This window comes from Scleropages formosus, chromosome 3, assembly GCF_900964775.1.
Source record: "Scleropages formosus chromosome 3, fSclFor1.1, whole genome shotgun sequence".
Lineage (NCBI taxonomy): Eukaryota > Metazoa > Chordata > Actinopteri > Osteoglossiformes > Osteoglossidae > Scleropages > Scleropages formosus.
This window is the reverse complement of record NC_041808.1, coordinates 38,239,565-38,251,049: the sequence shown is the minus strand read 5'-3', so window position 1 is coordinate 38,251,049 and position 11,485 is coordinate 38,239,565. Positions and strand designations below refer to the sequence as shown.

The 11,485-nt window shown below is 45.7% G+C and overlaps 1 protein-coding gene across 1 annotated transcript; it reads left to right on the top strand.

The window, feature by feature from the left end:
* The first annotated feature begins 7,475 nt into the window (after positions 1-7,475).
* snn (stannin) lies at positions 7,476-11,323 on the top strand. The gene is made up of 2 exons (XM_018744225.2): positions 7,476-7,719; positions 9,076-11,323. Exon 2 carries the CDS (start codon positions 9,211-9,213, stop codon positions 9,472-9,474), a length of 264 nt encoding a protein of 87 aa, XP_018599741.1. The 5' UTR covers positions 7,476-7,719; positions 9,076-9,210; the 3' UTR covers positions 9,475-11,323.
* Positions 11,324-11,485: the final 162 nt, after the last annotated feature.

The window sequence follows — 11,485 nt, the reverse complement described above, 5'->3', positions numbered from 1 at the left end:
CATGTGAATACAGGGTTGTCTTCAGTGAGCCAAGTGAACCTCAAGATGATGGGTGTATCGGGGGGACCTAACAAGGAGAAACACCAGGTGCTCCCTGTGGCATGCCCTGACTTGCACTTGCGAAGGCTCCGTCCGTGACTCCACCCCCCCCCGGTGCTTAGGGGTTGCCCACTGAGCGCGCTGACTTGTAACGTGATGTCACACCCTTAGACCCAGATGTCATGAGCCTTAGCAAAGGTGGCATCCATGAAACTGTTGGCAGCCCCTGAATCCACCAGTGCGTACGAACACCTGATTCTCCTGCCAGGACATGACTATGGGTACCGTTAACTGATTTGCGGGTCCGCAGATGCCACTCACCTTTGGCTCCAGACAGGGTTCTCAAGGTGGTGGTCGGACTGGGCAGACGGCACGAAAATGACCGGAGTCACCGAAGTAGAGGCACAATTGTCCGCAGAGCCAGCGTTGCATTTCATTGGGGGTGAGGCACCCCTGCTCCAGCTGTATGAGTTCCGAGGAATTGAGTCACTGTGTTTGTTCCTGGCCCAGATTGTCAACCATGATGGCGGTCTCCACAAAACAGTCAAAGGTCCAGTCTTCCTCCCGGTAGGCAAGCTTGGCCTGGATCCAAGGCTGCAGGCCATTCCGGAAGCTTTCCAGAAGGGCTGCGAAATTCCAGCCACTTTCTTCTGCTAGAGTTCGGAACTCCAGGGAATATGTGGCCACGGTTCACTCGCCCTGCTGGATTGTCAGCAGGCGGTCACTGGCGGTGCAGGCTGAGAGTGGGTGGTCAAACAAGGCTTCAAACTGTTTATGGAAATGCTCATAGGTGGTGGGAGCACGCTTCGTCCAATCCACCATGGCCCGCTTGAGCACAGGTCCGGTCAACAATGAAAACAGATATGTTATTTAACTGTCATCTGTCTAATATACGTGTGGCAGCTAGAGAACACAAGCTCGTATTGGAGGAGAAACCCCTGGCAATTGTTGGGAGAACTGTTGTATCTTTCAGGCATGGTCAAGTGGGTCAATCGAGGCGCAGACGTTGTTCTTGGGACGAGACAGGAATCTAAGTCGATCAGGCAAGGCAGGAGATCTGAAACCAGGAGGACAGCAAACAGAGAATAGAGGACAAAAGACAAGGAGGGACTGGAAGGATGAGGAGGTAAGTGGGTTCTTTGCTATTGCAAGAGAAGCAGTTTGACTAAATGAGGTTCCTTAACCTTGCGAGCTGGGATGGCGTCTTTTAAGCTCTGTGGCTCTGATTCAGAGCAGGTGCGGTTGTTTGGCTTGAGTGTGTGGGCATGACAGTCTGTCTCAGTCTTCAGATCCAGACTAAGGACTTACATGTTTACTCAGGCATTTCACCTCGAAATTTAATTCCACTTAGCTGTGTTTACATTTTTCCCACCTCTATACCACAACATATCAAATTTATTTGTTTGTTATAAATTATTAACAATTTCTTCTTGTTGAGCATTGTCCCCCTACAATAAGACCTGAGGAGGCTGGCTGGCAGTCACAGACGCACCCCATGCTGACTGAAAATGATGAGTAGTTGCCATGATGGATGAGACGTATCTTTCTGAACTGGGAAATCAAGCTACCATACAGCAACAATGGCATTATTTCTTGTAAACTGGCTTAGAAGTCTTATTAAATCTAGAATGCCCAGGAGGGGTGGGCAGCCACTGGCCCTTGGACACCCAGAGGTTTTTTTCTCTCCTTCAGCTTTCAATTGGGAGTTTTTGTTCCTTTCCTCCATGGCCAGTAGGCATACTTACAGCTCTATAAAAGCATTATATTATGATAGTTGGTAGTCAGCTGTCTTCTTTGTTTCTTTATCTGATGTATTTGTTGTTCTTGCTTTATGCCTGTGTTAAAGCATTCTGTGTCACTGTGTGAGAAGAGCGCTCTATAAAAATTTAAAAAAAAAGAAGTGATGAATGCCAATTATATTTGTTGTGCCAGACAGTTTGTGGTAACCAGACACCTTTGGTGTTTTAGTTGTCCATTATGATCTGTTACAAAAAAGGTTCTCAACCAGTTAAATTTGCTGTTGGTATTACCTACCATATTGCGAGGGGATTTTATGCAAATTGGGTGTTTTTAAGGCTTTCTTCTTTTGTTTTTACATAAAGCAAAGAGTTGAGTGAACCTCATTAATTTGTGAATTGCTAACACGGTTTTCTAGTTCATTTTACCTTAAATCCACTTATGTTTAATTCAGTGAAAAAGCTGCATGGAGAAATGTTATATAATTTTTAAAAGGAAGTTCAGTTTTCTTTTGCAATAAACGTATTGGGATTATGGAGTTAAACTGTACAGGAAATGTAAATAAGTTTCACTGTGCAGTTTTACTTCTCATTAGATAAGCTAATTAATTAATTAATTCTTTCTTTTTAAGTAACTGTATGTCCAGTGGAGGATAAGCATAATTCATTAGAATAAGATATAATAGAAATTTTGAATGATCAGTCAGTCCTTACTAATAGTAGTGACTTATAGCTTGTAATATACTGTACATACACAAACACATTCCTAATGTTTTTATAAGCTTTTTCACTTAACCATAAAATTATGATAACAGGTTGATTTCAGCATTTTTATGTGTTTAAATCAAATTAATCCATTTAATTTATGGAATGAAAAACATCTTTCACTGCAGGTGGGTTGACCCTCTATAACAGTAACAGCAATAATTTGATAGCAAAAATCAATGATGCTTCCCTTGTGTATATGAAAACCCAGGTTTTGTTCATCTGTGTTCTCCCTTCTATTACAAAGCAACATTTAAATGGTACATTCATAGGAGTCCACGCTGACTCGAACATTCACTGAAAATTTCTGATCTCATCCATCTCTAGTAAAAAAAACCTTTAACTTTGAAAGTTTGCATGGGAAAATGTTTAACTTTATGTACATTCTGTACCTATTGGTGGACAGTAACAGACTTATATATAAACCTGGCCTTAACTGGATTTCAAAAGTCTAATACAATATTAGAGGGGGGTGCGGTGGCACAGTGGGTTTGGCCTGTGCCTGCTCTCAGGTGGGTCTGGGGTTTAAGTCCTGCTTGAGGTGCCCTGTGATGAACTGGTATCCCATCCTGGGTGCATCCCCTCCCCCTCCAGCCTTGCCCCCTGCGTTCCTGGGTTAGGCTCTGGCTTGCCGCGATGCCACTTGGGACAGGCGGTTTCAGACAGTGTGTGTGTGTGTGTGTGTGTGTAATACAGTATTACAGTATCAGAAATCCACGTGGTAAAATTGGTAACGTCATAATGATATTTTTTGCAATTTCTTCAGATTCACCATTAAGTATTATAAGTCCATCTTATACTTCACTGAAATATGAAAAAAATCTGTGCAGTGTCATACTGAAATGATGACTTCAGAGTTCATGTATGGCCCACTTTACATCTTTTCTGGAACAGAGCTTTAAAGCAAACATATTAGAGTTGTGAATAAAGATAATTTTCCCCTTTTGAAAGCTTATTTCCATGCATAACAAATTATTTGTGTTATTTAGCACTAAGTGACAGTTAACCTCTATAGCACTTTTTTTCCCCATAACAGAATGCTCAGTATGCCAGTGGGCATTCGTGTGTGATATATGCCAACCAACATATTTTTTTTTTGTCTGACAGATGGATGTCCATTTAATATATGGCTAATGTTATAAGCAGAAGTCCACCAAATTTTTAGATTAGGGCCAACTATCCTACCTATATCTCCTCCGTGAACCGCCACCTTACCGTGGTGGAGGGGTTTGAGTGCCTGAATGAGTCCAGGAGCTATGTTGTCTGGGGCTATATGCCCCTGGTAGGGTCTCCCATGGCAGACAGGTCCTGGATGACAGACGAGACAAAGCGCGGTTCAAAAACCCCTTATGAAGAAAAAATCAAGGCTTTCCTTTACCCCGCCCGGTATGGGGTCACCGGGGCCCCACCCTGGAGCCAGGCCTGGGGGGGGGGCTCGCATGCGAGCGCCTGGTGGCCAGGTCTATGCCCACAGGGCCTGGCCGGGCTCAGCCCGAAGACACGACGTGGAGCCGCTCTTCGGTGGGCTCACCACCTGCCGGAGAAACCGTAAGGGGCCGGTGCATTGTGAGTTGGGCGGTGGTCGGGGCCGAGTGCCCGGCCGACCCAAACCTCGGACGCCAACTCTGGTTTTTGGGACTTGGAATGTCACCTCACTGGCGGGGAAGGAGCCTGAGCTGGTGCGGGAAGTTGAGAGATACCGTCTAGATATAGTCGGGCTCACTTCCACTCACAGCTTGGGTTCTGGAATCACTCTTCTCGATCGAGGGTGGACTCTCCACTATTCTGGCGTTGCCCAAGGTGAGAGGCGGCGGGCTGGTGTGGGCTTATTAATAGCCCCCCAGTTCAGCCGCCATGTGTTGGAGTCTACCCCGGTGAATGAGAGGGTCGTCTCCCTACGCCTTCGGGTCAGGGAACAGTCTCTCACTGTCGTTTGTGCTTATGCGCCTAGCGGCAGTGTAGAGTACCCGGCCTTTTTAGAGTCCCTGGGGGGCGTGCTGGAAAGCGCTCCCACTGGGGACTCTGTCGTTCTACTGGGGGACTTTAACGCCCACGTGGGCAGCGACAGTGATACCTGGAGGGGCATGATTGGGAGGAACGGCCTCACTGATCTGAACCCGAGCGGTGAGTTGTTATTGGATTTCTGTGCTAGTCGCGGTTTATCCATAACGAACACCATGTTCATGCATAAGGGTGTCCATCAGTGCACTTGGCACCAGGACACCCTAGGTCGGAGGTCGATGATCGACTTTGTAGTCGTTTCTTCTGATCTTTGGCCATATGTCTTGGACACTCGGGTGAAGAGAGGGGCTGAGCTGTCAACTGATCACCACCTGGTGGTGAGTTGGATTCGATGGCGGGGGAAAAAGCTGGACAGACCTGGCAGGCCCAAACGCATAGTGAGGGTCTGTTGGGAACGTTTGGCGGAGGCCCCTGTCAGAGAGGTCTTCAATTCCCACCTCCGACAGAGCTTCAACCAGGTCCCGAGGGAGGTGGGGGACATTGAGTCTGAATGGACTATGTTCCGCGCCTCCATTGTCGGGGCGGCGGTTCGGAGCTGCGGCCATAAGGTCTCCGGCGCCTGTCGCGGCGGCAATCCCCGAACACGGTGGTGGACACCGGAAGTAAGGGATGCCGTCAAGCTGAAGAAGGAGTTCTATCGGGCCTGGCTGGCTCATGGGACTCCTGAAGCAGCTGACAGGTACCGACGGGCCAAACGGAGCGTGGCTCTGGCAGTCGCCGCGGCAAAAACTCGGGCTTGGGAGGAGTTCGGTGAGGCCATGGAGGAAGGCTTTCGGTCGGCCTCAAAGAGATTCTGGCAAACCGTCCGGCGACTCAGAGGGGGGGAAGCGGTGTTCCACAAACATTGTTTACAGTGGAAGTGGTGCGCTGCTGACCTCAGCTGAGGATGTTCTCGGGCGGTGGAAGGAGTACTTTGAGGATCTCCTCAATCCCTCTGACACGCCTTCCGTAAAGGAAGCTGAGGCTGGGGACTTGGAGGGGGACTCGTCCATTACCCTGGCCGAAGTTGCTGAGGTAGTCAAAAAACTCCTCGGTGGCAAGGCTCCGGGGGTGGATGAGATCAGCCCCGAGTTTCTCAAGTCTCTGGATGTTGTGGGGCTGTCTTGGCTGACACGCCTCTGCAGCATCGCGTGGAGTTCGGGAACGGTGCCTGTGGACTGGCAGACCGGGGTGGTGGTCCCTCTTTTTAAGAAGGGGGACTGGAGATTGTGTTCCAACTACAGGGGGATCACACTCCTCAGCCTCCCTGGGAAAGTCTATGCTAGGGTACTGGAAAGGAGAATCCGACCGATAGTCGAACCTCGGATTCAGGAGGAGCAATGCGGTTTTCGCCCTGGCCGTGGAACACTGGACCAGCTCTATACCCTCACTAGGGTGCTGGAGGGTTCGTGGGAGTTTGCCCAACCAGTCCATATGTGTTTTGTGGACCTGGAGAAGGCATTCGACCGTGTCCCTCGTGGCATCCTGTGGGGGGTACTTCGGGATTATGGGGTTCGGGGCTCGTTGCTACGGGCTGTTCGTTCCCTGTATGACCGGAGCAGGAGCTTGGTTCGCATTGCCGGCAGTAAGTCAGACCTGTTCCCGGTGCATGTTGGACTCCGCCAGGGCTGCCCTTTGTCACCGATTCTGTTCATTATCTTTATGGACAGAATTTCTAGGCGCAGTCAGGGAATGGAGGGTGTCTGTTTTGGTGGCCGCAAGATCTCGTCTCTGCTTTTTGCGGACGATGTGGTCCTGTTGGCTTCATCAAGTCAAGACTTGCAGCGTGCACTGGGGAGGTTTGCAGCCGAGTGCGAAGCAGCAGGGATGAGAATCAGCACCTCCAAATCCGAGGCCATGGTTCTCAGTCGGAAAAAGGTGGATTGCCCCCTCCGGGTTAGGGGGGAGTTGCTCCCTCAAGTGGAGGAGTTTAAGTATCTCGGGGTCTTGTTCACGAGTGAGGGAAAAATGGAGCGGCAGGTTGACAGACGGATCGGTGCGGCGTCCGCAGTAATGCGGTCATTGTACCGGTCTGTTGTGGTGAAGAGGGAGCTGAGTCGTAAGGCGAAGCTCTCAATTTACCGGTCGATCTACGTTCCTACCCTCACCTATGGTCATGAACTCTGGATCATGACCGAAAGAATGAAATCGCGGATACAAGCGGCAGAAATGAGTTTCCTCCGCAGAGTGGCTGGGCGCACCCTTAGGGATAGGGTGAGGAGCTCAGTCACCCGGGAGGAGCTCGGAGTAGAGCCGCTGCTCCTCCGCATCGAGAGGAGCCAGTTGAGGTGGCTCGGGCATCTGTTCCGGATGCCTCCTGGACGCCTCCCTGGGGAGGTGTTCCGGGCTTGTCCCACTGGGAGGAGGCCTCGGGGCAGACCCAGGACACGTTGGAGAGACTATGTCTCCCGGCTGGCCTGGGAACGCCTTGGGGTTCCCCCAGAGGAACTGGAGGAGGTGTGCGGGGAGAGGGAAGTCTGGAGGACTCTGCTCGGACTGCTGCCCCCGCGACCCGGCCCCGGATAAAAGCGGAGGAAGATGGATGGATGGATCCTACCTATATAGTTGCATCCAGTGGTGTAATAACTTGGGAATCAATCAATTAAGAAAAATCTTACTTTTATTTCTCTACTGTGTAATAGCCTGTTTCCATAACTATAACCCTGGCTAAATTATGTACAAAACGGGTAGAATGTATCAAATGTCAAATATTAAAGATTTGTTTGTTTTTCAAAGCAAGAAGAAACGCTATGACCTTTTTTCAATACAGAAAAATGACTCTTCGCACAATGCCACAACTGGAGTTTCTTTTTTTTTTTTTTTTTTTTTTGCCACAACTGTAGTTTAAGCTCGAGCGTAGAATTCCGGCGTTGTCTCCACGTTCTTCCATTTAATTGGCTCTGGCGGTGACCGTACATCAAATGATGTCATTTCCGGCGATGTGACAGTGGGGTCCCTGTTGCTCATGTCAGTCTGCTGCTGCTATACTGCAGTAATTGCCGTATTACGGCAACGCAACATTAAAGCGGACGGGTAAATAAAGCTCCCGTTTGCGTTTCACACGCCTGAAATGGATCTTCTAGTGCAGCATGACAGTGTTTTACATTCTGTCAGATTGCACAGATAAAAGAAACGTCGTCGAGCGAAAACTGATGTGTGTTTAGGGAAATAAAACATGGTGAGTACTTCAGTCAGTGGTTGATCGTGTTGTTGTTTTCAGCTTTGGACCGACGTCATAATTCATATAACTATAGAAATCGTTTGTTCTGATCTGATGTGCTTGTTTTTCTTGCCTTATTTAAGCGCTCTGTGTCTGTCACAGTCTGTGTCACTGCGCGAGAAGCGCGCTCAAAATGAAAAAGAAATCGAATTGAATTGAAATGTAATTTTGCTTATGTACACTAGTATATAAGCTGTGTGTGATGCATTTCTAGAAATCAAGTGCCCCGAACTCATACACACACCCTCATGTCGGCTCTGGCAGCGGCAACCAATCCGCAGTGCATTAAGATTAATCATTCACTCGTGCCGTATTCATGGTCGAAGACAGCCTAGTCTTTGATAAGATGTGAAAGAATACTATAGTATATATGAAGTGTGATAAGCTTCACAGAGAGAGAGAGAGATGACCTTACAAAATGGTGCTCGACCGCTTTGCGGCGCCAGCGCTAGACAGATGTAATACAGCTGCAAAGTGCCGCTTAAATAATGATACTGTAAATGTGCCGCATGGAAGGTCGTGTCCCTGTGAACATTCATTGCTCTCGGATTTTCACGAATTTGCGGATTGTTGCTTGTTTAGGAGTGAGTACCGAGTCCATGTAGATGATGGAGCGGTAATGAGAGTAATGGTGTTGTCTTGTGCTGCATGAGTAATGTTATGTAACCTGTGGCTCAGCAGAAAGAGCAATACAAGTGCCCTGCTATGCTGGGGACATCCCTCCCTGGTGTGGTAAAGTCTAACTGGCAGCATCTAAAACTTATTTTGCAACAAAGCAACACTTATCTAAAACTGATGAAGTCCAAAGTCTGTGTTTAGCTCTTCTTCGTCAAAGGGCATTAACTGGCTGCTTAGAAACCCTTCATTTTGCCCTGCTCTGGAGAAACTCAACATTTAAAGTGCAGAAGGGACTGTCTTGTACTCTATTGACTTGCATATAAACTTATGCAAAACTGCTGATCCAGCAGTTATGTACAGTACATAATTAAGTTTTTAGGTCCCTGTTATAATTCTTGGAGGAATTTGGTGAAGTTATTTTGAAACTTAAATCATTTTTATCCGCATCCTTTCAACAGTGCACTTTATAAGTACAGTTTAATGCTTTAGTCAAGAATTTACTAGTGAAAGTGTCACTTTTGCTTTGAATCAATGTTCCATTGGTGATGGTTGAGCAAATTAAGACTGGATTCAGTGGTACTTCCCACAGAAGCTGAGAAGCACTTGCTCGCCTGCCACCCTTCAAGCAGACTTAAATAAATCTGCAGCAAGAAATGTAATTTGTTGCTTTCTCTGAATTTCCCCACTTGCCCCTAGGTACCACATAGGGAACTGTGTGCAACATCAGAAGACAACTCAGAGTGAGAAGTTGCAGCTTGTGCTGAGAAAAACAGACCTGTATCACAGTTGGTACCGTGGCACACATTCCCTGACCTCTCATTTACGCCAGCCATGTCCATCATGGATCACAGCCCCACGACTGGGGTGGTCACCGTCATCGTGATCCTCATTGCAATTGCTGCCTTAGGGGCTCTGATCCTGGGGTGCTGGTGCTATCTGAGGTTGCAGCGCATTGGCCAGCCTGAGGATGAGGAGAGCATAGTTGGTGAGGGTGAGACCAAGGAGCCCTTCCTCCTTGTCCAGTACTCTGCCAGGGGACCACGTGTGGAGCACAAGACGAAGCTCACTCCTAACAGCACTGAGAACCATGGTTAGGCAGCAGGAGTCAGCTTGAGAAAACACTACACACCTTTTCACTATAATCTGCTGTACTCAGATCTCTTACATTTGTTTCTTTTTTTAATTGAAGAAATTGTGGATAATACACTAAGTATGAGCCATTATGTTTCTGTTAAGAGGAACAGTATGGATGACCTTTGGCTTTTGAATGGAACATTCAAACAGGTTTTTAGAACAAGTGCAAGCACTAAACAAACCTCAGTTATTTAATGTTTGTTTTTGAGTCAGTGTTATTTTTTAAATATGTACTGTGTGTTCTAATTATTCAGCTGAGCCTAATGTCAATGTGAAGGTACAACTAATTTTTTTAATTTAATAACTTATTCTGTAACTTGTGTATGATCGATAGACAAGATGACACGACTCCACGTGGTTTAAAATGTAAATTTATGATTTCTGTTTTGTTCATTTTGACTCAGTGTCTGGTATAACCGTAAAATTGGCTGGACATGAAGTCTGTGAATAATAATGACAGCACGGATCAGTTAATACCTCTGCATTGTGTGCACAGACACCTTTCAGCATTTGGTCTTCTTTGCTGTGCACATCTTTTCAGTATATTCAATTTTCCAGTCATTAAAATGGACCAATTGGTATTAATTTATATTCAATTATGCAAGGAAAAAGCCAACAAAAATAAAAAGAAATGAAGATGTTCAAAGCCCATAGAATCAAAAAATTGTAGCCACCACACTGTCCTTTGAGCTTTATAAATTTAGTACAAATTATGTTGATTAATGATTTATCCAACAATACTGTTTAACAACTACCTGGTATAACTGAATGTGTTGGGAAAAGCCATGTCATGGTAAGTTTACACAAAGGAGCGTATGACTTTATCATACTTGTATGCTAATAAAGGTTGAGTGTTGATGTGCATTTGTGCCCATAATTAGATCCTAATTGCTAGTGCTGTTTTGATTTCCAAAGTTTGTATAACTGAGGATTTCATGTCCATCATAAAATAATTAACTGTAAGAAATACAGTCATGAGCAAGTTTGAAACCTTGTTTTGTTTAGGAGTAGTATATTCATACCAGGTGCTCTTTTTTGTCATTTGCAAATTCTTGTGTCAGGAAGCCACCAGCAGCAATCGAACTTATGATGGTGCTCCAGAATCCAGATGGTTCATGTTTACTTTTTGGTGGCTGAGCACGTTTGTATTTGAAAACAAAGGAAGCTTTAACAGCATTAAAAAAACAGAGAATATGAATTTTATAAAACAGTGTGGTGGATGGATTGAAATATTTTTCTTCAGTTATCCTTTTGTTCTTTATGAATTCATAAATATGCTTTGACTTATTTTCCATTTTCCATTCATAAGCTGAAAAGAAAATTAAATGTTTATTTTTATATGACGCTTTGGACAATTTGCTTTTAGAATTACAGTCCAATTGAGGAATTTATTTTCAGGCATGCAAAAGGTGTTAATGATGTGGGGTTGAGGAATGGGGCTGAAACGGTGATTGGAGGACAAATTCAATGTAAACCAAAGAAGTCATGTTGAGGAAGCCCCTGCCCTTCACCAAGTCCACTGAGCAGGTTTATGCATAAAAATACAAATGTATTTTGTATCATGCTTCAACATGAAAGTGAAACAACTGAAAGCACTGCTGCAATATGGCATAATGAATGATGCCAGCTTTATGTGGCTGAGATTTGGCATGTGATTCCTGGCCTGCATGTTTGGAAATATATTTGTAATTTTAAATGTGCCAATGAACTGGAACTGACAGTGCCATTCAATTCAAAAGATCCCATTGTTTGTGCATTTCAGAATACTACAAACAAGTGTATTTTGTTGCAAGAGTGTACTTCTGTTGTCCCTTTCACCCATAATTTTTCTTGTGTTGTGTGTATTGGGTATAAATTAAACTTTTGTAACTTTGGCCTAAAAGATTCAATAACAATGACTGTTTGCTCTCATTTTACTGCATTATTTACACATTTGATTCTTTCAGTACATCCTTATTGAGCATGACTTGGT